Source organism: Struthio camelus, chromosome Z (assembly GCF_040807025.1).
Source record: "Struthio camelus isolate bStrCam1 chromosome Z, bStrCam1.hap1, whole genome shotgun sequence".
In the NCBI taxonomy this organism is placed as follows: Eukaryota; Metazoa; Chordata; class Aves; order Struthioniformes; family Struthionidae; genus Struthio; species Struthio camelus.
The window spans coordinates 61,944,875-61,971,473 of NC_090982.1; the positions used below are offsets into that span (position 1 = coordinate 61,944,875).

The window sequence follows — 26,599 nt, forward strand, 5'->3', positions numbered from 1 at the left end:
TATGTATGATAGAGAAAAGGATGACAGTTCTGTTATCTTACTTTTTTCTCTCCACCACTTCTGAAGAAGACGAATGCAAACATGTGCATGGTCACGGAGCGTTTATTGGTAAGGGTTATGTGCCTGACGTGATTAGTTGCAGAGATGCCTTTCCCCACCCAGTACCAGGCTCGTTTGAGTTGATCCTGTAAATCACCAGTACATAAAAACTTACAGAATAGCATTTTCCTATTGAATCTGTTTACTGCTATCTATAGTAATATCTTCATTTATTTTAAGTTTTGAAATATATTGTCTGTAGAATGTTTTACTGTGGTTGGATATTAGTCACCCGTTTTGTTCAAGTTCATTGGTTGTCTGACCTGGGAGTTTGAGAGATTCTTTATATTTAAAAAGGTTGGAGATTTGGAAAACATCCAGCTCTTCATATTGGGAATATAGGTAAACTGTTGCTTGTGTTGCTTCGTTCTCAAAGTTCCTGAAGTTGATTTTTAAAGTGACAGTAATTCTACAGGTAGGAACTTCAGCAGGGCAGAGTTTGGGCTGGAATTGCTCTGTCAGTAGCTTGATTCTTGTTGGAATTTTTACCATGTTTATAACATCTTTCTCTGTCTCTTATGTTGCAGTATGCAGGGCCAAGCAAGAGATTATATCAATGTAGCTGTCAAGAGTCATATTGCTGGCAAGTGAGCCTGGGGAGCAGCCTGCAGGTGCCCTCGATTTGTTGTCCAGCTGGTGTTCTGTAGGATCTGTGCCATGTCTTTTCTTATTTCCATTGCTGCACAGCAGCACCAGTTGAGATTCGGCTTCTCCATAAACGTTTTGATGAGCACTCTAAAGGCAAGCCGCAGCAGCTAGTCTAGCTGTAACAAGGGGCCGAGGGGGGAGAAGAGTGTAACTGTAAGGTGCTACAGTTGCACAGGCCAACAATTTATACATCACTGGATTCAGAATCCTACAAAATGTAATACTTCTTATTAAAATCTAATACTTGCTGCCAGGATGTTAGGTTCAGGTCTCGCCTCCTTTTATAAGACATAATTTTTGTTTGTTCCCTTTTCTTAATGCACTATTTCCAGCCATGCTTTTGTCTCGCTTCACTGTTTTTTCCTTCTTACTGGATTTACTTATTTATGTATTTATTATTATTATTATTTTCCAATGTTAACAAATAATCTCAATTCCTCGTGTTCTCCATTCCTAGAAGAGAGGAGTCTGTGAAACAAGTGAGTAAGATGTTCCCGTAGTCCCTTGCTCTGCCCTCTGATATGAGTGGTTTCCTCATTGGTCTTTTCTGCAAGTTGCTGGGGCCTTTGGAAAGAGTCACTATTGCAGTGAGTTGTATAGAGAATGTGGTGAACTTAGTACTTGCAAAGTTTGAGTATATAAAGCAACTGTCCTGAAAAAGTTGATTAAGAGAGCAGGGATAAGCTATGAAATAATAGTGTTGTGTGATAGCAATTAGAACCTGAAACCGATAAACAGTGTTTCCAGGCTCTGTGTACAACTGTCCCTGGTTTCGAGGTTCTTGCTGCAATTCTGGTTATGTTTGAGGCTGCAGATCTAGCATGTCTTTGGTGCCAGCTGCGTGAAGTGAATCTAAGAATTCTAAGGTTGTCCTTTTTCTCTCCTGTGGGGAAGGAGCATTAATACTGCAAACAGTGGGCCTGTGTTACGTGCTCAGTCCCCACACAGAAATAACGCTCTTCCTCTGAAGAAGCTGTGCTGGAACATCCGACTCGCAGGAAGCGAGTAAAAGTAAAATCTCCATATGGCTAAATCAGTTAGTTCTTGCCGCTCAGGGTCAGTTTTCAGCTGGAAAAAGTTCCTCTACTAGAGTGCAGTTAATGTATCTAGGTTTCATAAGACAGTTTTATCACATGTAGATAATACTGTACATCACAACCTGCTGATATAAAAAATGTTTGAAGGAGAAAAGAATTATAAAATCCATTTGTGTACAATAAGCAGAATCTGAGCAAATAGTTTTGTATCCAGACTTGCTTGATTTATAAACTGCTTTGAGTCTTTCAGATTAAAGTTACCATGTATATTTATAGTGTTAATAATTTTAGAAGTTAAGATGACTGTGTAATCTGAGGTAACCATTATCTACGTAAAATGAAACACCAGTGCTTGCTTAAGTAGATGAAAGTAATAGTGGAGTTGGAATTGCAAGATAAGCTGGGAATTCTCTGATTAGATAGGTCTCCAGAAGATGTCAGTTCACTAAAACCAAACCTTTGGGGATGTATGTATCAATTTCAATTGGACTTGGACAAAAGGGAGTATCATCTGCCTGAAAATTAACTGTGTCTTGTGTAAGACTACTTACGTGCATGTTTCTGCCCTGAGTAGTTCTTGCCAGAAGCACCTCAGTCTCTAACATCCCAAGAGTGAGACAGGCCTGCAAGGGGCACAGAGACAGTCTCCTCTGATCCAGTGAACGCTGGTCTAGAGTAGAGTAACTCCAAGAGGAATTTCCCAAGAAACTGGCCTTCAGTCTGCAGAGAGCTCCATGACTACCCTGCAATTAGTGACAAAGCTCCCTAGCTCTAGGGGCCCATGCAAGCTATAGTGTCCGCTCTGTGTGAACGCATGTAGCCATGTGTGTGCGCGCACACCTGTGTGTGTGCCCACGCATATTTTTTTGTAGCATCATTTTTGAAAGTGCCTCTTGTTTGTGTGACGATTGGGAAGTGCTGCAGAAGTAAATAGGACTGCCGCTTTGTCCATGCATGTGTTTGCAGGTGCAAATTGCTATTTACTCCCAAGACTAACAGCTTAATTTGTGCTGTGCTAGAGAGGACCCTAGGGAGGACTATGCAAGGGTGACATGTTGCCTAGCTAATGTCAAAAGCTCTGTGTATTTAGTCCCCACTTGCTTTTGAAAAAAATACCTAAAGCTACTACTCACCCTTCCCTCTTTGGGACGGTGTGGCCAAGTGCTAGTGTAAGGCAGCGCTGCAGGCGTGCTGGGGAGCGCTGCCAGGCCCGCTGGCTGGCTGTGCTTGGGTCCATTTGCAGCCCTAGGAACCGGTTTTTCAGTGCAGCAGAGAAAACACACCCCAGGCAAATGCCTAGCACCTCCCTCAGCACACCACCTGAGGCTCTTTCCCTCAGAGGAGAAAGAGGACCTGAAAGCTGCCATGAAGGGGCTGAGCGCTCTGTTCGGCGTCAGGGAGGAAGCGAGGCAGGTGGCCGCAGCAGCCAGCCACGACAGCCGTGAGTGAGCGGGGACGGGGCAGCACGGGGCACTGAGGCGAGGCCTGGCTTTAAGTTGGTAACTGAGAGAGTATCGCTCTAGGAAGCAAATAGCTGGAAGCACCAAAGGGCTTTCTGTGCCTCTTGTACTGTGCTGGGAGGGGAGAGCAGATGGTTTTTAAAATCACTCGTCACTAAACTTTGTGATGGGAGTCAGCCTGGGAGGAGGGGAGTTCTCCTTTCACCTTCACCTGCTTGAGCAGTCAGTCCCAGGTAGGCAGCTCTGCTTGTGCTTCTCCCCAGGCCCCTGGGGTGTCTGAGACCTGCCGTTGTGCTTTGGTGTCCTGCGGAAATAAATGGGGAAGCAGGAACCTAGGTGGGCAGAGCTAGCTGTGGGCTGCTGCTGCACCTGGCCACCGTTTACTCCAGATCCAGCCGAGGCCCAGGCCAGTGTAAAGGCATGAGGAGCTGCAGACCGTGTCCAAAGGCAACGGGCTAGGTGGGAGTGGGGCAGCACACAAACTGAGGTCAGGGTTGCCAGCGCTGTCGGGTCCGTCTGAATCTCCCTTTTATCTCAAGCAAAGAGCAACGTGAATTGTGAACAAAAGGAAGATAAATGTGAGTTGTTTTTTATATAGTAAAAAAATAGCAATGAGTACATGTAGCACCTTTATTATTACTGCTCTGCTAGATCTGGGACCAGGAGTTGGATGTGGCATGTCCATCTTCCAAAAACTTGGTCCTGCAAACCTGGTCTGACACCCCACTTTTAACTTCACTCCTCAAATTGTCTGAGGGTGTTCACCAGGATTAGTCATTAAGTATGTGTAAACAGGCCCTTAGTCCTGGGGCAGGGAGAGAGGAAGTTCTGGTCTCATGAAACTCAGCGGTGTGACTCGGTGACGGTGAACTCTAGATTTCCTTTTGCAGATCAGTTTGACAAGCGGTGTGTTGCAGCGTGGGCTGCAAACAGTGCAAATGGGTTATGTGTAGAAACTGAATGGTAGTTGTTAACCCCTACTGTGACCGTGTCCTGTGATCTCAATGTGATAACCAAGCTCTGGTCTTCTGGCGCATGCTTCCTGTTTCCAGATTTGCAAAGAAGGCTGAAGAGAGCAGATAAGAAAACATATGAATGAAACATCACTGTTAGATTCAGTAGATAGTTTTCCCATGAGTTCTTTAAATCGGAACATGATTATTTCAGAAAACGATTCTCGTGACTTAAAACTATAACCACTTTGCTCTAGTCTTTTCTTCTGTATGAAAAAAAGCATGGAAATGGAGAGAATTTTGAAAGAAGAAATAATGTTAAACATGATTTAATTTTTAGAAAATGTAGAGTGAAAATAACTTGGACTATAGTGTTGTCATCATTTTTGTATTTTTCCTCATTAGAACTCTTCAGCCCATCCAAGTTCATGTTTTAGTCTGTTCTTTTCAAGATCCTGACAGATTTCATATTGTGGATACCACACGAGGAAATTCAAAAAAGGGAGGAGGGGAAAAGAAAAAAGATGTACTACATAAACTTCTTACTCTGTCTTTAAATACTGAAATATCTGATTCGTGTTTTGATTTAAGTGGAAGTTGTTCTTATTTGTTGTATCCTGAAAGGAGGATCAAGGCCACTTACACTGAAATAGCAGTTAAATATGAGAAGAGAAAAACTGAAGATATTTCAAAGCTTGAGTGTCTGTTGAAGAGCGTTAAACAATTTAGTTCTCTGCATCTTTTTGCTTCCTTGCTTTTCCAGAAGAGGAAAAAATATTGGGTAGTCAACACACTGTTAAATCCTGCTATGTATTTTTTGTAGATAGGACTGTCTACAAATGGAATCAACTGATAAAATACGTTTTTAATTAGCTCAAAAAGAAAAATTGAAAAGGAAATATAATTATTTTGATGAAACTTGTATATCAATGAGCCAAAAATTTTGTATAAACCTATGGAAAACAAAACAAAAACAATAGTCACAAATGGGTTATGTATTGCTGCTGCTACTTGAAAATAGAGTGACTGCTGGTAATGCAAGGAACACCAAGTTCTGGAAACCACAGCTCAGACAGAAAGCTTCCAGAAGTCTGTCATGTGACAGTTCTATACTTTTGTAACTTCAGGCATGAAAAAATCCTTTTGCAGAAGCAGCAACAGGTTGTGCAGAAGGTTAGCACAGCGGTGTGCCTGGAATGCCGTTTTCTTTCTTCCTGAATTAAGAGGTATTGAGAGAGGTTAGAAAACATCATACCCTGAGCAAAAAGTAGTCTTTTTAACTGTGTACGTCCGGTTCATCACTGGTGAACAGGAGAGAGAAGAACAATCGCTAATTCCTTTTCAGAACTGCAACAGAACTGTCCTTTCCAGTGCACACACCGTAAAGAAACATTGCTTTCTCTTGTTCCTTGAAGGTAGTGTAAATAATCTATTGGGATTGTTCCTGAATGTCCTGAGTTGCATGTGTTTATCTCTGCACCTTCATGTACGGTACGCGTACAAGTGCTAGTCGGCAGCCACTGGGAATGAATGTGACCTAGTTATGACTAGACCCAATTACAGGTAGTTGGTGACCTACATTCATTTTTTGGGGGGTTTGTTTTTGCCACAAATGTTCTTTGAACAAGGTATCCTGTGACCATTGGTTTACCTGTGTTTGACGCCAAGGCAGTGGAAATCTCTGGCAGGTACATGTTTTTGGGTGTAGGCTATGAAAACTACAAGTGAGACACATGTTCTGCAAAGATCACTGCTCACAATGCTCATTTGGTTGTCAGTCATACTCCTTGTCACAGATGCGAGTTTTATGGAACTCTCTTTACATACAGTTTGTCTGAAAACTTGGAAATAACACATTTTAGATATGGAATATTTGAAGAAATAGGATGCGTAGTGGTAACTTTGGTTAAAATCTTTGCATGAATCTGTACAAATATTCTGTGGAAATATTGCTACCACTGTGTTCAGTTTTTACGGATCTTCCTAAGGCATCGTCTATCAGCCACAGTTGGAGGCGGGATATTGATGCAAATGGACCTTTGACCTGATCTTTGTAATAACGTGGCAGTGTTTTGGTGAAAGCCGGGTGACTTTTTCAACTGAAGGGAAGGAGGGTATTGCCTTTAATATTTGAAAGCTAAGACAATAATCATAGCTATAGCAATACTACTATTTAAATATTTTGTGTATATGCACATTTTTGTTTGCAGCTGCTTGTTTGCTTGGTCTACGGCCCCTGTTTTGTAAAACGACGTATTCTCTGGTTTGAGTAGAGTTTTGGGAGGGTGATTCTGTTGTTTGAGGTATGTGGATAGTGTCACAGAACAGCCTGGAAATAGCTTTGGACCTGTCCGGTTTAATTTTTCACTTGTTTTGTGCAGCACAACTGTGATTATTCCCACTGAGATTATAATCATGAGTAATGTGTAAGATGCAATTAAGTAAATGGCATGCTGATTTTCTTTAGTATGCTTTGCAGTCATACTGCCTCAAGCAGTATGCTCATTAGCTGTTAATAAACAGAATGCAGTAGGACAGAACTCGCATGAGATCTCTCTAAGGAACAAATGGTTGCTGCAGTTTCTAGTTTGACAGATAGTGCTGTCCTCTTTGTTGATAACACTGGTTAAAGGCATTCTTAGATATCGTCTCCAGTGTATTTCAGACTGAAAGCTAAGTGATTAATTTTTTTGACTGTGATATGCTAGTAAATTAAGAGTAGCTGATAACATTTTTTGCAACTAATATTCTAATTTCATCCAAGCATTAAATGTTAAGGTAGAACATGCTGATAGAGAAATACTCTGACTTCCAGATTAGCTAAAGTGGTTATCAGACTCATTTTCCAAAGTTAACTTAAATATTATGTATTTTGTTACAGCTGTACAAATGCCTGTTGTAGCTACTTTAGTTGACCAAAGAGATGTTCTGTTTTGGGTTGAGGTGTTAAAGGAAGGTCTTGGCAGAACAGTGAATTACCCATTCTGGCCAAATTTTAAGTTCAAGTACTAATCTTTTTTCCTGTAAACCTCCTGCTGTTTCAGTTGGGTCATACCATTTGGTTACTAGTGTATATTGTTATGTGTTATGGTGGTGTATTCTGCTGTAAAATAGAGCAACTTTTTCCAAGGATATGAAATAAATTCTGTAGTTTGTACTGTTGGCTGTTACATTCGTGAAATGCCTTGGGATCCATTTTCATAGCAGGAGCTTCATAAATGAACTCTCGTTACCATGAGCAATAATGATAGTTTGTGCTGTAAAAAGTCTATTTGCACTTAAAATGTGAAACATTTGCCAGATGTCTCTAGAGGAAAGAGTGCAATCCTAGAACGCTTCTATGATGAGAAGCAAATGTTTCACGTAAAATATTAAATCAGGACAAATAACAGAAGGTAAGAACAGTATCATCACTTAAGTTTGTTATGACTATTTCTTTAGTAATATACCTTTTTTTGTCATGTTTTTCACAGTATTGCCAGATGAGAGAGAATTTCAGTATGCTGCTAAAATGAACAATTTGGAAACCATGGAAAAATTATTTAAAAAGAATGTTAACATAAATGCTGTAGATACCGTGAGTATGAAGTGTCTGACAGATCAGTGGTCTGAAACGTGACTCGTGCTGGGCTGCGTAGGGGTATCCCGGTGTAACTAGTGCAGTCAGCTGCAAGGTGATGAGGCTAAGGATCCCCTTCTAGAATCCACCTAAGTAGTATTTCATGCGTCAGGTTAGACTCTGTAGGATTTCATGCAGCAAAGCTCACAGGCCTTTGAATTTAGCCACTAGTTTGTGCGTAAAATTGGGAACCAAGGGTGTCTCAATTGTGGTCCCTGCTCTAATATTGGGTCTGTGTTCTTGGGTGAATAATTTCTTTGTCTCAGATTTCCCCATCTTCTAGGTTGGGAAGACTCACAGACACTTTTAAGAATGAATTTATGCTACTAAAATTACAGATTTAAAATGCCAGTGAAGTGATACTGTTCAGTACGTGCAGAAACATAAAGCATTTGCCATGTCTTTTTGGCTTCAGGTTGAGATCAGAGTTCAGATTTGCCATAAATAATAAGAATGAATATCTAACACGCTGATACCAACTCTAGGCCTAAAATCTGAGGCAGCGTATTTCACGGTATGAAAATATAGTTCTCTGTTCCACGTTAGAGGCCATTTGACAGCAATTCAGTTGTCTTGGTATTTAGTCAGAGAGTTACCAGAAATGGAGAACAGTTTGTTCTCAATAGCAATGTATAAATCATCTAACCATGAACATCCTAATACTACTTAACCATGGCTCCTGAAAAAACTTGCTTCCTATGCCCACATGCGTTTTTCACCACTGGGAATCAAGGAAATGCAATGTACAATTGCTTTCCTTGGTTTGTTTTTTTTTTTTTTTTTTAAAAAAAAGGGGGGGGAGAGACCAAGAACTCTTTTTGTTAAAGTTACCTTGAACAAAGATAGTGTTCCTGCCAATTACATAGTACTGTAAATACGTAGAAAGTAACAGCAGAACCCACTTACTTAAAAATAGTTCTTGCCTCCCTATTCCTTTCCAGAATACAGAGAATTAAACTGAATACTGTTCTAGTCCAGTAATTTGAGTCTTTACTGCCTCATCCCTAAATCAAATCTATCCTATAAGAGAGTTACCAGTGTAGTTACTTGGATATTGTGTATTGCTTGTTCCTAGTGGAGACTGTCCTGGCAAAATTGTTCTTTTGTTCACACTACGTATTCCACCCACAGTATTTTCAGGCAAAATAGGCTAGGCTGCCAAAAGGTGAATTTGTTGATATAACTGTTTCTATGCTAAGAGGCTTTCTGGCATAAGTTTGACAGCCATCAGTCCCAGCTTTTTATGCTTCTAACTCGTATAGCTGTAAATTTAACCTTATACATGGATACGTCAACTGATCTGCGTGGAAGCTCAAGAAAACAAATCCAAACTCACTTTTAAAGTTAATTGGTTAAATCTTGTTATATCCTTGTAAGGGAACTTTCAGTGAATCATGTTAAACCCAATTATGGTTATTTTAATTGTAAATGAAGCTCTCTTCACTATGGCTTAATGTGGTTTATCCAATCCATTTTAAATTCATACCTTGACGTTACCTAAATGAAAAAAATAATCAAGTGTTTCTGGTAAGCCTTGAGCCTATTCGCAAGTGTGAAATTACTGGCTATGTTTTCATGGTGGAAACCTTCATTTACATAAATGTCAGTTTGGAAAGGTGACTAATACTGAGTGAAGGAGAAATCTCATCATGCTTTGAAGAGATAGTCAAAAGCAAGCAGGATACCAAAATCAAACCTGATTGCAGAGATCTAGTTCTTTTTCAAATCAAACTGAATAATTAAGTAGTAAATGTGAATGCATTTTGCATTGCATGCATCTCTTCTAGGCAGTGTGTGATTACTTAATGCCTCTTTGACCCTTCAGTGAATTTCAGTGAAAGGATTACGATAGAGTAGCATGGTTCTGGTTCTATTAGAAATCTTTAAGATCAATATTTAAATTCTATTCAAGCAAACCGAAATGCAAATGAAGGCTAAGTCTGACTGTTGCTGGAGAAATATACCAATGTATATTTGTTAATAAGAAAATAATTCAGAAATCCTGATCATCTGCATAATGACAAGAACTCTGTTATGGACCTGTCAACCAGAGCTTTGTTTATTTCAGCTGAAGCGCACTGCCCTTCATTTTGCTGTTGCAAGAAATCATGTATCTGCAGTGGATTTTCTTCTCCATCACAAAGCTAGACTTGACATTGCAGATCAGGTAAGCAAAGCTATTTTTTGTAAAATAATTTTACATATTTTGATTCATATATTATAGGAACACATTAGGGAAAAATAAAGGTATACTCCCTTGTGCTTTTCCTTTTACAAAGTTACATGCTTGCTGCAAATGCTTCAGTTTGTTTCAAAACTGCACACATTCACATAAAAGAAACATTGTTAGTATAAAAAGCATAGCCCAGACTGTTGGCTGTGTTGAATACTTGTGTGAACACAAAGGCAGTTGAAGCCGCTTGTACAAACACGCTTTCTCTGTAGCAGCTGTGTATTGATCTGAAGCCACATCTGTAAAAAAGCAATCCCATTAGATCCAAGGATCGCTAGGAGCTCAGAAGGTGACAGCCTTCCCTCCTTCCCTTTTTTTGTGAGTAGCTTAATACAAAACTATTACCTACTCCGCAGCCTCCAAGACATTAAAGGTTGAGTAGTTTGTGGCTAATTTAGTTGGGAAGCATGGTAACGCATAGTGATGATAGTGGTGATGCAGGATTTGATTCAGAAGTTAAAGCCAAATTAGTGGTATGTTATTAATAACAGACTGTTCAGACTAAGAGTTTTACAATGAACTGCATGTACCTTTTTTCCAGAGAAGCTGTTTGTTTCTTTTTTTGTATTTCTGCCAGAGCAATGAAAGCAGAAAAGTAGATGTATCATTTACCTTTGTGTGTGTGCATGCGCACGCTTTTTCTTCGTTGTTGTTGGTTTTTGTTTTTTGTGTGTGTGTGTGTGTGTGTTTACCTCTCTCTTCTTATCCAGTGTATGCTGCAGTGTTTCAGTGGTGAGTAAGGCAAAACCCAGGTTGAAGGGTGGGGAAGAGGAAGCTTCCTAGTTTGTTTTCACTTTCTGTTGGATTGAAAATAAGACGAGACCTGTCCATCTCAGTTACCAGCAGTTTCTGGCTTGGGCACTCACCTATAATATGGGAAACCCGTGTCCTGTTTAGCTTAGTTTAATTTGCTCTGGAACATTATCCTGAGTTTCCCATCTTGTGAGTATCTTACACGCAGAAGGAAGGTGCTGAAACATGTTTTGAAGAAATATGACTATCGTTCTGGGTTCTATCAGGTCCTAAGTAAATCTTGTACTGTTGTAACCAACGTTTTGGTAGCTCTTTAACTAGGTAATGATTTCCCTTTTGTCTGATAATCTGAAAGACATTGCGTGAATAATAACAAAATACTCTGAAATTAATAGGCTACGATATAGAGTAGTTCTATAAGAAACGGACATTGTTCTTCAAGTAGTACTGCTCTGTAGCAACAGGTAAGAAAGGGGGTTCCTGGATCTTTTGCACAGTATGTTAATGTGATTTTATTCTATAGCTATTGTAATTTTTTCTCCATGGCAAATTATATGTCAGTGGCTATCTTCTAGCTTTGTTGAGGCAGTGAGGTGATTCAAAGCATTTTGTGGGTCCCTTATTACCCGTAAATACCCATACCCAATAGGGCGCACTGAAAGCAGGTTAGAATTCCGGCACTCTTATGTTGGGGTCCCATTCAACATGTCACTCAGAATCTCACTCTAACTCAGGTTTACAGTTTTAAATAACAGATGTTGTTAATCATCTTTTCTTCCTTCAAAGACACTTATTCCATCATGATTAGCTTACAGAGGTTAATTATTATGGCATTACATATTATATTTGACAGGGGTTCATGTGCTCTTTGGCAATCAGTCTCGTCTTGCAATTGAGAAGAAACAGAACGAAGATACTATGACTTTTTCTTACCCAGTTTCTGCCAGAATTTTTGTATTAATAGCCATAGGGTTTTAAACATTCTTAAGCAGTATTGGCCCCAGTATTGACCCCTGGGTTATACCACTAGTGACTGGCCTCCAGCTGGACTTCATGCCGCTGATCACAACTCTTTTGAGCACAGCAGTTTACCCAGTTTTCAGTCCACCTCACTGTATGTTTGTGCCTCATCAGTTTGTCTGTTAGGATGTTGTAAGAGACAGCGTTGAAACCTTTACTAAAGTCGAGATAAACAACATTCGCTGCTCTCCTCTCATCCACTGAGCTAGTCATCTCATTTTAGAAGGCTATCAGGTCTAATTCCTTTTTTCTTGTTGGTCACAATTCTGTCAAATTCATACCCAAAAGAGGCGTCTTAACGTTGTTACCTTAGGCAATTTTGGTGTAATAGGGTGTTACTGATGCAGCTATGTATGGGAAGGTGACCTTGCATCCCAAGACTTCCTTCTGAACCTTCATGCTTATTACGTTTCACCTACATTGCATGCTCTTCTGGACAAAGTTTTCTTTCTTTAGCCTTGACTCCTGTACCTAATTCTAATTAAATACAAGTAGTTTCTTATGTTATACACAGCTCGCATGCTGGAGCGACAGTATAACCGATTTTGTGCTCACATGGTATCTGTCCTTGAATAGTTTTCATCACAATCCTGACTCCCATCAGTGGCTTTAGCTAGTTTGGAGGCCTGGTGTTCCAGCAGGACCTCTTGCTTACAATATAAAATGTCTTTTAATCCTTTATTCTGTTATGCTGGTCTATTGAAACAATATCTGATAGTTATATCTGTGGAGATACTAACTAGTGTGTTTGTGGTTTTTATTTATTTATTTCTGAAAATATGACTTACAGAGAACTTTCTGCTGGTACTGGGAAAATAGTACCCCTATTTCCCAGGCAGTTTAGCATTTCTAACACGTGCCAACTAGTTCTAAAAGCTGTGATCCAAGAAGGTAGCTGCAGAAACTATTACAGGTACATTTTAAGGGCTTTGTGCTGTCAGTGCTTAATTATATGCTGAATTTTGAGCGTGTTTGTAGTCCTGCTGCAGCTGGGCACATGCAGTTGTGAGTTGAAGATGTGAATAAAAGATGATCATGAGATTTTTCTTTTTTTTTTTTTTTAATGATACTGTTCTAAATATTATGGTCTGAAATTGAAAGTCTCTTTCAAATTACCCTTTTTAAAATTAATGTTTAATTTTGCTCTCCTGTTTAGTTCAAAAATTCTTTCAGGGCAGGTTTATAAGCCACAGTAAGAAATTTTCTGTCTAGAAATCCTCATCTTAGAGTGGGATTAATCTTTCTCTGGAGATGCCCTCCTGTTAAGAAGAGGAGGAGCCTGAACATTTAGCTAAGTCTTGCTGCATGACATTTAGCTTAATTTAAGTGAGATGAGTCTCAGTCACAGTGCCGGATGATAATACTAAATGACATTCTAGTGCCTGCAGAGCAGGACCCGATCATATGCTGAATTAATCAACAAGACTTTAAAAAAAAAAAAAGAAGAAGAAGAAGATATGAGATATTTTGGTGGTAATTTCTGCCTTTTTCATTTTTTTTGAAGCACGGCCTGACAGTGATTCATCTTGCAGCTTGGTCTGGAAATCTGGATATAATGCGAAAAGTAGTTAAAGCAGGTGCTGATCAAAAAGCTAAGAATGAGGTTTGTTGATGATAAATTTTAATCAACTCTAAACATGTTTATGCTGAGAAAAATTAAACTTGTTCTTACAGAGTTGCCTTACATTTTTTAGGAGGGAATGAATGCACTGCATTTTGCAGCTCAGAACAACAATGTTAAAATAGTCGATTATTTTCTCCAAGATCTTCATCTGAATGACTTGAACAAGCCTGATGGGGTACAGTATGTTACTTTCTGTTTATTTCTTTGATGTTATCTAATGTAGAATATAGGCCTACATGTAGCTATCCTACATGGTGAAGAGTGTAGGTGCACCAGCTTTTCAGCAGTGCAAGGACCTTGGCCTCACTGGATTTTCTGTGCTTGTGTTTCGGACCTCACTGTGTTGGGATCTCTCTTTGAAGGTTTGCCTAGCTAAGCAGGATATTTTCCCTTGACATGGGGAAAAATGTAGGATCTGCCCCCAAAATAACAAACCTCCTTTTGTATTGTATTGACCTGATTCTGCAAAATTCTGAATGCTTTCTACATATGACAAGGCAAACAAAGCTGAGTTAAGATTCTGAAACGCAAAGTTCTGTTTCGTTAAATTATCTATGTTGAGATCATTTCATAATTATCTATTAGTGCATTCTTGCACTTTTTTCTTAGATATGTAATATGGACCACTGTCTGGTAGCCTTTGGTTAGATGGCCTGTCTGACCAGTGGTATCATTTCATGTCAAGAGAGATTTCTAAGATTGAATTGTAAGCAGGGGGGAAAGTTTTTGTTGGTTTTAACCAACAGAAAACAAATGTAGAGCACTAAATCCTGGATGAAATTTCTGGGATATGCTGGTTGTGGACTGTTTTTGCAGAATTCTGATGAGATGTGTTATGCCATGGAAATAGATCTTTGAACTGCCTTGATGCCTGTTTCTGAGCACCGCGGTCTTTGGATGAAACAGTTCTTCTGATGTATAGTTTTATGCTTAGAATAATTAAGAACTCAATATTTGGAGCGCGTTCTCTGCTTTGTTTGTTACTTTTTCTTGTCAATTTTCCTCTAAATATGCAAGATGCATAATCTATTTTTTACCCTAAGGAAATTTTGCTTTGCTTTTTTTTTTTTTGTTCTCACCCTTCTTGTATACATCTACTTTTTTGTTGGTTTACTTAGTCATATGATATGCAAATGTTTATGCAGAATATATGTGCATCAATGTAAGCCCTATATGTAGTAAGTAGAAGCAGAATATTTTTACTTTCAATAATATTATATTCTTTGCATGATTGTTTTCTAGAAAGGTAAAAAGCCATTTCTTCTGGCATCTGAAAAAGGCCATGCTGACATGATAAACAGTTTGATTGCGCTAAAGATGTTTACCTCTGAAAAAGATAAGGTAAAGTTTTCTTTTCAGCAGAAATAAAAATGAAAATGTGCTTATGAAAGATTACTTCGTTTCAGTGTATTGACGGGCCAACAATGACACAAAGATAATGATTTTTCAATAATTAATGGAGGACAGTGGTATTTCTGGTCTTATTGCCAGGAATCTTTTCTATATATATATTAATAATTCATGTAAAACAGTACAAATGTAGGCTGTCTGTTGGGAGGAGTGGGAAGGTCTAGTGAGTAAGGTGCCAGCCTCAGTACTGGCAGACCAGGTTTTCCAGTTTCTAGCTCTGCTCAGCTACGTCTGTGTATCACTGCTAAGACCTGCATGACAAGGTTTTTAAATGCTTCCAAGACACAAATAAACACGGGGATTTTTCAGAAGTGCCAAAACAGTTAAATCAAATTGAATTTACTTTTGGTACTGCATTTTAAATACCATTCAGAATCTGCCCTTACTCCTTACTCTACTATTTGTGAAATGAGGATGTCAGTGTTTCTCTAGATCCTAGGCATTGCAAGGATAAATATGTTTAAAATTGTGAAATGCTGAGATACTGTTATTATAGAACCATGCATGTAAGCATCCAGTAAGTTATGCTAGAAAAGAAATGAAACTTCTTTTCTTTTTTTTTTATATTCTGGTAATATTTTAAAAACTACAGTACAGCATGAAGCTCTCACATGCTAAGCACTCTATCAGCAGAGGCTGAAAGAGAGTATTGTCCTAGAAAGATAACCAGCTGAACAGGTAAAGCAGCAATGATAGGAGGTGAATGCTGCAATCCTACAAGCAGAATAAGTAGGTAAAAAGTCAGGACAGGAACTTATCTCCTTGGTCACTAAAAGCAATCACACCGTATATGTCTGTCACTTAGCAACATAACTTTTTTGTAAAAAGAGCCTTTTGTTTCCCCTACTGGTGAGACTGGGATTTTTCTGAGGGTTATCCTTCTCCCAGTTTCCAACTTCAATTTGTTTCTAGCCAGTTTTATACTTCTTCTTGTAACAGCACTGTCTTTTAGCTTAAAAGTTGCTGCTGCTCTTCCTGATGCTTATCTAGATTGCTCTTTGTTTTTATTTGCTTGCTTGTGTGCTATTTTTTTCTCCTCAGCTAGTGAGGAATTGTGTTGTTGCTGAATAGGTTTGAAGATTGCTATGGTGGCATCAAAGGCATTATACCATTATATATACTTACATAGATTTTGGCCCTTAATCATTAAATCACTGCTTTTGGGGAGCTTGACCAAGTCCTCATCCTTGTAGGATCCAGTGCCCAAAGTTAACAGTTTTCTTCTGAATCGTTCTTTAAGAGTTAGAATTTCAGGCCTTTCCACTGGTAATGAATGCTCTGCATTTTTCATAGTATATTGAAACAACCATAAAGTCCTCAGTTTCAATAGACCAGCAAAGTTATGTCTGCGTACATGTTAAAAGGCTCCTTTTGGATTAGAAAAAAGTCTGAATTTGGAACATTATGTGGAACTACCCCTTTCTCCTTGTATGCAAGAATGTGATCTGGAAAGACCAAAGGTTCTGTATTTAAATGCATGTTAACGGAGGCTATTGTTTTTACTTTAATCTGGGTTTTAAAATATCTGCTTTGACGTTTTAATTTCAAGGAGGGAAACACAGCATTGCATCTAGCGGCTAAAAATGGTCACAGTGAAGTTGTAGAAATTCTGCTCGAACAGTGGGAAGAAATAAATGACCTCAATCAGGTAAGAACACAGAACTTACTGAAGGAGATACAGATTTGAAAAAATAGATATATATTTTTTGAAAACGAAGGAAATGTTGCACTGAGCAGATTTCATTAGTTCTGCTGCTTTCCATTGCTTGTGTCCTGTTTCTTGATCCCTCCTAGACTAACTCCTTCAATGTCTCTTACGCTGTCCTCTGTTCCTTGTGCAATGGCATACTCTAACCAGTGGTAGAATGAAAGGCAGAACAAATATGGCTGGTTGCAAGCTAAGCAGGTGATACTTTTGTGACCCATAGATGTTTTGTGCTTATGTGCAAGTCTGCAAGCCAAGCAAAACTCTTCAGTGTACGCTGTGTCCTGTCTGTCAGCGAAGATCACAGAATCATAAAGGTTGGAAGGGACCTCTGGAGACCCTCTGGTCCAACAACCCTGTGCTCAAGCAAGACCAGCTAGAGCAGGTTGCCCAGGGCTGTGTCCAGTCAGGTTTTGAGTATCTCCGATGGAGACTCTACAGCCTCTCGAGATGTTAATATGGTCTCTTTTTTTCTGTAACTGAACTTTGTAGGAAATCACGGCTGTGATTTCACGAGCAGCTGAGTGGAGAGGAGTCGAGTCCTCCACCTTCTTTCCATCCTCCAACGTTTCTGGCCACATGATCCTGTTTGTTGTACTGCCTCTGGTATTTTATAGCCCTCTGTGAGACAGTTCATCGTGCATACCCAGCACATTACACCTCAGCAAAGAGGTCTCAGATTTGTTTGTTGTTCATCCGATCTCACTTGGCCTCACAGAATTGGCTTCTCACACTGTCTACCCACTTTTTTTCCCTAGGTTAGTATTCGTGAGTCCAGCCAGCGTATTCATAAAGTACGTACTGGCTGTGAAAGTTGTATCCCTGAGCTGATGCACTCATGAGCATATGTGTAATTCATGCGTCATTTTAAGATGTAAAGTACATGTGAAGGAGGGGAGTCTAATCATTCAGTTCATAATTACTGCTTTGCAAAAGGAGCTGTGTCTTCTGCTTCCTCTGGGGGGCAGCTGGAATGAATTGAGTTAGTCCAATTCTTAGTGGGCAAGCATGCCCATTGCAGAAACCTGCCTTGTGGCTGACAGTCTCTTCTGCTGGCCCAGCAGAAGACTCTCTGAAATGAGTAAGGGACTTCCGCTCCTACCGAAGGTCCTTCTCTTCCTTTATCAAGAAAAGATTTATGGGTAGAAGGATTATTTCTTAGCCAACTAGCCTTTTTTTTTTTTTTCCAGCTATGCAAGCTTTGAGACATGAGTCCTTTTGAAATGTGAAGCCCTTATGTTTCCAGAATTTGTCTGAGAGGTGTTGCTTCTGCATGCAGAGCTTGTACTACTTACGGCCCTACCATGTCATGGCTAAAAAGAGTTGGAGATGTTCCGTTCTGTGAATAAACAGAGCTTTCTCATCTCAGCACTAGCAATGTACTACTACAGTATATTAAAGTTTAACAGAGTAACAGTGGCAGGAGCTCAGGCAAGGAAGAAATAGGGAATTATTAATGCTTCAGTGAATGCTGAAACACTGGAGTAACTTTAAATAAACCTTTGCATGTTGTAATATTTCACATGTTGGGGTTAGGTCATTGTGCAGCTAATGTAACTTATTTTAGAGACTTGCTTTGGAGACATGGATATTTTGGGGATGTGAGAAGTTTTGAAAAGAAAAATATGCAACAGGATTACTGCTCCTTTTAACTACTGGTAGAATTGAGAATGCATCAGAAATCCATGGGACTGGATTAACAGAAACTGGCCTTTGTGGCATGCGCTGACATGATAGCATTGTTGCATAGTAATTGCTGCTATTCAGCACTAAACATCATGTTTGTTTTTGTGTCTGCTGATTGCAATGTTCTTGCAAAACAAAGAACACAAAGAGGTATGAAACAGTTATCTGTACGCTTTAACTTATGTTAACATATGTTGACATAAATGACATCCACCACTTAAGGAGTGGTGAGTTGTCATTTCATTTGTGTGTTATTTGGGTGATGTTCTCTTGTTACCGTCTCTCCTTTTCTGTTGATCTGGATGAGCCTGAGTAAGCTTATCTGTTTTGTGTGAGAACTTTATAATTGACTGTATGGCTGATTTGGCTATACATAGCTTAAACTAGAACAGACATTTTCTCTCTCTTTGGTTTAGAATGGAGAAACTCCATTTTATTTATCTGTTGAAGGAGGTCATGAAAAATGTGCTGAACTCTTACTGGAAGCAGGGAGTGATATCAACCTTTTAACTCAAGTATGTACACAGTATTCTTTTAGCACACTGTTTTCGGGACATCCTGGGCTGTGGGAAGGGTCATATCTTCTCTGTGTACTAACAATATATTTGTTCTGCTTATTTTCATGAAACAATAAAAAATAATCATTTTATTAAAATATAAATGGGAATGTGGAGAATGTTAAGAGTACAACATTTATATGGAAGAAATATAGCATAGATATATTTGACAAAATGCTGTGGTGGGGCTTTTATATTTATTGTTTATTCAGTAGTAAACACGGCTAGGAAATGTAATCAGCTATGGGATAATTGAAAATCCTGAATTTTGTCAGTGTGTATGACTGAACTGAAGATAAACCTGTTTTCAACATCTGATTCCTGGATTCTAGTATAACTCAGACTTGTTTAACAGCCTTGGTTTGCCTGTTGCAAGAATTTGCAAGAATTTCGTTCCAGGAGACTGAGAGCTTGTTTCGTTTAGCAAAAGTATTAAGGGGAAAATTTCTATCAATTTACAAAATTTATTAATGTGAATGTAATTGCTTATTAAAGGTCATGCTGAAAGACCAGGAGATATATGGGAATTGTCATTGTCTGTGATACAGGATAGCTGACAAAGCTGTTTATCTCTTTCGTAAGAGAGATTGGAAAGGACTATGGAGCACTGGTCTTTTCAGAAAATTTCTTGCGATACAGTAACAATGTAAAGTTCCTTTAGTGTTTACAGAAACACATCATACTAGCTGGTGTCCTACTTCATTTTATATCATTTTATCAAAGGGACTCTTTTCTGGAAAATAGCACAAATTTAAACGAAAGATTATTCCGTATTGATATGCTGTTTATAACGTCAATTTCAGAACAATAACAGTGCTTTGCAAATTGCAATTCAGAATGGACATCTATCCTTGGTCACGTTTCTTCTTGATAAGAACATTGACCTTATCCCTAAACCAGAGGTGAGCATGTATTAATAAAGCTTTTCTGCTGATGTTCAGGAAAATTTGTCCTGTCTTTATAGCCTTTGTTGAGATTTGCTGTCCGTAAATGACACTAACTAGCTCTTTTGTTATTTTTACAATAAATATTGTAATAATTGTATATTATATGAATGTTTATTAGCAATGTGTAGAGACTAGCCAAGACAAGCTCCTGTTCCACAAACACAGTGAGTGCCTGGATAGATTAAAGCGTTGTATAGAGGTGGCCAGGCTAACTCAAGGACTGGGCAGTATAAGAAGATAAAGCAAATAGAAACTTCAGTGTTTTCACCCCCTGTGCTAAAGGCAAATGCCTTCCAAATCTGCATACAATCATTCCTTGGAGTGATAGTGGTTGTTGTTTTTTTTAAGTCTCACTTCAGATGCAATAGTTGTTACATCTGAGACTTTCTGTAAATAGGAAAATTTTATGCTTCTGCAGTACAGGATGAAAACAGAAATCTAGACTTTGTGATTTACCTACCGTGATCACTTGACCGTTGTTTAATGTTGTCAAGGAAGAATAATTTGTAATGTCTTTGAAATGATTTATTTTAAAGATCAGCTGGTGGTTGTGCTGCTTGTTTGCACTGGTTTTCTGTTGCAGAAGCAACTCTAAAAACTGTAATGTAAGTATTGGAAACGTTTCCAGTACAGTGCTGTGTGAGAGCTTTAATATTTTTCTGTAGCCCTGAAGAAATGACTGTGGTTTATAAAGACGCCAATGAGTAGGCCTCTGGCACTGATGACTGGCAGTGGTATGAATTTTTTTTTAGCTATCTTTAGCAAGAAAGTGATGAGTCACAGGTTCAACATGCAAATTGATCTTGCCAATCTAATGGTTGGATTGTGACTGTGTTGGACTTATGCCACAGTTATTTTCATGAGTAATCACTCAAATAACAAAGCTTAATTTCTTTCTAGGTATAATTATCAAGAATATTTAAAGAAGCAATGTGTTACAAGAACTTATTCCTGGAAAGTAGATTAGTTATATACTTGATTTAGAATGGTATTGTCTCCATCTGTTCCAATAAGGGCAAACCAAGTTTTTTGAGGGAAAAGAAATACTGCCCGAAAGTCTTTATTTTGAATTAAACATAGCAGCACATTTCATGTATGAATAAATTAAAATGAGTGGTTTGCTGACAGTTTGTAAGCACCGACGTACTTACTAGTAAGCATGGTGCACTGAAAAATTATGGATTTCTCCAACGTTTTTGTTTACAAGCTGCTGTACGTGTTGCATGAAGAGGAAGAAGCTAGCCATGCAGCTCGGTAACTGGACCCCTGTAGCATAAGTCAGTACCTGAAGTTGTGTTTTTTGCAGCTTTAATCTCTGCTGGAGCATATCCTGTGTCCTATTTGCAGAGGATAAATTTTGACAAGTACTACTTTTTTGTCTGAAAGAAACTTTTAATGAAAGTACCCTAGTATAATAGTGTTATCTTGTTTTTTTTCTCAACAGCAGAAGAATTCTCCTCTCCATTTAGCAGTCATCAATAATCATCTACCTATAGTAAAAAGCCTCTTGGATGCCAATCATGATATAAACTCCTTAAATCATGTAAGAAAAAAAATGGGAAGTAACATTACTTCACTGAGAAAGAGGAGATTTTTTGGATTTTGTTTGAAATAGAATGGATTGGTTTGTTTTTGTTTTTTTTTCCTTATGGGCTTAAGGTGCAATAAATAAGAGGCAGTTCCCTCCTTGTCCTCCCTCTTGTGTGTGTGCATACGTGTTAGTCACTGGTACAGGCTGTGCTAGTACTGTTTGTGCAAGATACGGATAGCAAGATGCAATATATTCAGAAAATGTTTGGATTAATTTCTTGTTTGTTATGATTTATGAATAATAAATGACAAAAATGTCTCAGAGATATGGGTCTTAGAGGAAAACCCAGTGCAGAGAGCCATTTGCCTGGAAGGCTGCCTTTAGCTCACAGGAATTCTTTCAGTATAAACTTTCTAAAGCATGTAGACAAAGAAAGCTATCACAGGCTCCCAGGCTCCATTCAGGATTTTTTCTTTTAATTAATGGCAATTTTGGGCAGGTCTAGCCATATAGTTCTAGATTAGAGAGGTTCCCCTCGATCCTTTTTTAATAAAAAGCAATGAAATTCCATGAGGATTAGTGCACTGAAGGAAAAAAATTAAGGCTTTCCAGTTAAACATGGAACACTGAGGATACAGAGTTATTCTGTTCATTTTTATGTACATTGTTTTTGGGGAAAGAAATAGTCTTTGTGGAATCTGTAGCTTCCGCCATCCCATTGTTCATTTTATTGAAATGTATATGATTTTTTACGGGAGATAGATAACCCCCTGAAAGTCTGTTATTTGTAGCTAGAGTCAAAATGCCTGTGGTGATAAGCTACTTTGTTGAATAAAATAGACAATTTTGTAAACTTCTCACACATATCTTTTAGAAACTTTACTTGCATTGTCTCTAGCATACTTGAAGTTGCACACAGTAGTAGGTACATACATATCTAAATTATTGAAAAAGAGGATGTTTCTTTGGAGGAAATTTGAGGTCATGTAATCGGAGTATTCTCAAAAGAGCTTGGATAAGACTATGTGAAACCCTTAAGCTGGTGTATCTTTGTGTGTAAGGATCTGTTTAACTCTGCGACCTGTCAGTTAAGGCATGATTTTAAGAATTACCTGAGGACCTAGAAAGTACTCTTACCACATTTGCAGAATGTAGACTTGCATCATTAGAGGAGCATAGGTGCAAAAACTTTGACTTAAAAGGATGCTGTGTCATATGAAACATACTGTGGGACATTTCCAGATATGCAAGAATTCCGTAAATGATAACACATTTATTTGCTGCTACATTGCACCCACAGAAGCTTTCCTAAAATTAAGAATAGTAAAGAAAAGATCAAGAAGCAAATCCTTCTTTGTGACAGGAATAGATATCTACTCTGACTGTTAGACTGCTGGGCTTCCCTGCTGCTTAGTGGTAAAACTGAGTTTCTTCATAATACTCTATAGAAGAATAAATAACTAGATTTTATGGGGGTAAATGGAGCAGTTTAGAGACTACACAAGTACTGTGGACCCAAAGACTAGATTTGAAGCAAAATGTTCCCATCACTATAGTTTTTGTTAATGGTTTGGTTTTGTTTAATGCTTTTGTGGTTTAAGGTTCACCAAACCCGTTATGGGTCAGGCAGATCTCTGTTCTGCCTTCCACTTGATCCCAGTGTTTGGGGGCAAGGCTGGCTAAGAAAGTCTATTGTGAACTGTGGCACAATGTACTGTTGAAAATTCTGAGTGTCCAGTTGTCTTTGCATGAATTTCAGCAGGGAAAAGTTACTTGAGAGGGTGGTGTGGGGGTTGGCAGTCACATGAAGCACTCTGCCCCAAACACCTTGTTTTAAGAGGGTAGAGAGAGCTTGTTACGTTACAACACATTAGAGTGGCATGGCACTGGCCTTTTCCAGGGCTGTCTGGAATTTCTGTGTATTTTTCCTGTAGAGATCCCAGACGTTCTCTTGTTTGCCTGAAACAAAATTGGCGTTTAGATCATTCGAAAGTTAAATACTTTCATTCTGTTCAGTATTTTCTAGCTAAGGCCATCTCTTGTTATGAATCTGATTGAGTTTCAAATTGTAAGCGTTTCCTTTTCACTGGGGAGTTTGGCAAATTATATTTGTTTGGTGTTATTCATTCCAGAGGCAGGAAACCCCTTTACATCTGGCAGCTGATCTTGGCAACGTGGAGCTGGTGGAACTGCTGCTGAAGGCAGGCTGTGATCTCAAGACTATGGATAAGGTATACTGCATTACTCATGCAAGCAAGGATTATGTGATTTTTTTTTGTTTTGTTTTGTTTATAACCTTCTTCCCAGAGATGCAGGAAGTGTATGTTTCCAGCCCTCTTTTGTAAAATGAATGCAGCTAAGTGTTAGGTGTTACAAAGGAGGTTCCTTTTCGTACTACCTTGTTACGAAAGAAGTTCCATTTTAATATTGCCTTGCCTGCAGTTTGCAGAGATCTGAAGTTGTTTTAGTGAAGAGCTGGTTTTGGGTACAGATGTGATGAAAGCCAGTGGGCTTAAAAATGTAAAACTTCTAAACTCCATGGTTTGAAGGGTAAACCTCACTTTCAGACCTCTGATTTCAAAAGGACAAGGACAACTTCCACAGAGTGGAAGTGGTGTGCAGCCATTACAGCTGTACACCCACAGTCAAGTTTATTGCCAGGAGGCATGTAGATAGTTCAAATCTCACTGACTGTAGCGATGGTGAGTTTATTTTTAAGTACACTGCGCCATCTGAAGCTGGTGGTGCCTGGTGTCCCTGAGGAACCGTCCAAGATACATTCAAGTGAGTGCTTAGACCCTGAGTCATCTGTTACTGAGGTCTAGTCTGGAAAGACTGAGGCAAGAATGGCAATGACTGGACAAAGCACCAAAACAAAGAGTCTCTGAGGAAGCGCCTATGTAAGGAGAGAGTACTGAATCTTTTTTGGGGGGATGGTATTTTTTAATTTTGTCACTGTTAGATTGAGCCTGTCCTTTTTATACTGTTACTGCCATGTGGATTTTCTATATGACTGAATAGATATCAGATGTATATAGTGAGCAAAATCTAGCTCTTTAGTCATTTTAAAAAAACAAAGTAATTTTCATGCAAACAACTGTCTTGATGAGGAGTAAAGCCTCATGGAACTAGTATCACCTTTCTGTTCCCAATCTGACAAGAGGCTCAGGGCTATTGAGTGTGAGTGACATAGTTGATATGTTTTAGGAGGCTGAGGTAAGATGCTGCAATGCAGTTAAGTCATGTCTACGCTGGCCAGAGACCTGTGACTTTTATACAGGCTAACCCAGACTGAAGTCCTATCCACTTTGGACAATGCTTTGGCTATTGGAAAAATGTCTCTACCTTTTTATATGCCAAAGGGAGACAATGAAAATTACATCTTGATGCTTATTCTGACCTTAAGTACCTGCAAGCCTTTGAGCTGGATAGTGTCCTGATGTTATAGCAGTGTTGACAGAGTTCAGGGCATGTTATTAGCTTGTGGCTTTGAGCCATTACAAATTTTGTCATCTTTCTACACCGCTTTTATTTCTTGAAAGAGCTGTTTCCTTGTCTGTTTGCTGGGTGAGCTCTGGGGCCGTGTCACAGCTGGGAATGTTGGCAAGTACAAGAGTCTTTGAGCTGAATTGGTACTGGGGTGCTAAAGATATTCCCCTCCTTGCTCCCTGAACAGCAGGCTGGGAGAAGGGGAGCCTGCTTGGGTTGCCAGCTCTGTATTTTTCTGGTGCCTGTTCCCTGATAGCAGGAATCCTCAGTCTCCAAGTGTGTAATGCATCTGTAAGAGTTGCTTGCTGCTAAAGCTCAGGAAATGCTCTCCTGGGAAACTTTACTTCCCCCTGTCTTCAGGTGTAGTTTTGATAGCCAGGAGAGCTCTGTGTAAGATTGTCATGCTGTATGTGCATGCAGTATCCCAGTGGTACTTGAAGCTAGCAAAGGAGGCCAGGCACCCTCTTTTTTCCACCCCTTACCCTGGGAATGCAGAGTGCCTTTCCAGAGGTGGGCCCCAAGGAGCTGTCGCAGTCTGTGGTGTCTTCTCATGTTAAGCGCTTCTGTGTGAAATGTAAAGTCTTTGGCTCCCAGTGTGATGCTTTCTACACATGGGATAATTATAATGATCTTGAACAGCCAGGAGCTAGAATTCAAAAGGTATGTATCAGGAAACTTCATAATAGCTGGAGAGTGGAAATGCCTTATAATTTAATTACTGAGCCTTCTAATTTCGAGGGGTTGACTTCTTTTAGGCTTAATTTTCTAGAGTGCCTAGCTCCTGTTATGTGAAAAATACCCGGAATAGTCACATCTGAGGCATCTCCGCTTAGCGGCACTCCACTGAAAGTGGAAGATTACAGAGAGAACCCTGTAAAGCCATTGAAACGCCCATATGTCAAAATGTTGTAACAGAGATTAGTTCAGATAAACTGAACGGTCCTCTATAGCTGGAATTAAAGCAACAGCTTTTAATTCCTTTGATTGTCTGTACTACCCTCAAAACATCACCTTCATTGTGCATACTACAGTCATCGTGATAGTCATCCACATGCCTGCTTCGTTTTGTGACCCAGCTTCTCTTACCATCTAGAACAAGACATGGGTTTGTTCTTAGGAGTTTTGCAACCTTGTCATACCATCCACCTGAAATGGCAGCTTAACCGTAGCAGGGGGATGAACCGTATTTGCAGTAGTTTTCAGCCTGTGGATGCCTGGGATTCCACTAACTTGGAAATAGTGACTGAAGAAAGCATGTTGATAAAAAGCGTGCGCAGTCTGTGCATAAGAGGTTTCTGAAGCCAACTGCACCTCACTAGAAATGCTTTAGCGGTCCTCATGTTGGGAAAACTTGACCACCTCTGGATTCAGGGGTTACAACTCATACAAAGCATAACATAATTTTGGTTGCAGCCACCTTGAAGCCATAACATTCTAGTATATGTATTTTCTTGAAAAAAACGATAGAGCTCTGTAAATTCTATAATGTAATTATCCTCATATATATATATATATATATATATATATATATATATATATGTATTTATGTGTGAGATCATGTTATGATTCACTATCTCTGCTTTCAGCATGGAAAAACTGCACTTGCTGTGGCAGCAAGGAGCAATTATGCCCTCATCGTAGATATGATCATTAAAGCAGAAAGGTATTATGCTAGAAAACAGGTAAGACATCTTTCACTACACTAAAGGAAACCGTGAGGGAGAAGCTGATCCTGATCTTAAAGTCTCTTTTGCCTCAGATGATTTCCTCTTGACAGGTTGTAAGACTAGCCTTGATAAATTGAGGTTAGGATTAGAAATTGGAAAGC

At 39.1% G+C, this 26,599-nt stretch overlaps 1 protein-coding gene across 14 annotated transcripts in view; it reads left to right on the forward strand.

The window, feature by feature from the left end:
• Positions 1–3,042: 3,042 nt before the first annotated feature.
• The window catches only part of LOC138060908 (ankyrin repeat and death domain-containing protein 1B-like), a 40,334-nt gene continuing 16,777 nt past the window's right edge, over positions 3,043–26,599 (forward strand). For 4 of the 14 annotated variants that reach the window (XM_068927661.1, XM_068927658.1, XM_068927665.1 and 1 more), the window contains exons 1-13: positions 3,043–3,225; positions 3,784–3,822; positions 7,671–7,774; positions 9,885–9,983; positions 13,327–13,425; positions 13,517–13,621; positions 14,689–14,787; positions 16,406–16,504; positions 18,664–18,762; positions 19,608–19,706; positions 21,196–21,294; positions 23,415–23,513; positions 26,358–26,453. In XM_068927661.1, coding sequence (XP_068783762.1) covers positions 3,150–3,225; positions 3,784–3,822; positions 7,671–7,774; positions 9,885–9,983; positions 13,327–13,425; positions 13,517–13,621; positions 14,689–14,787; positions 16,406–16,504; positions 18,664–18,762; positions 19,608–19,706; positions 21,196–21,294; positions 23,415–23,513; positions 26,358–26,453 — 1,212 coding nt within the window. In that variant the 5' untranslated portion in view covers positions 3,043–3,149. The remainder of the gene's footprint in view (positions 3,226–3,783; positions 3,823–7,670; positions 7,775–9,884; positions 9,984–13,326; positions 13,426–13,516; positions 13,622–14,688; positions 14,788–16,405; positions 16,505–18,663; positions 18,763–19,607; positions 19,707–21,195; positions 21,295–23,414; positions 23,514–26,357; positions 26,454–26,599) is intronic. The other 10 variants (XM_068927667.1, XM_068927662.1, XM_068927663.1 and 7 more) reach the window with 9 other exon arrangements.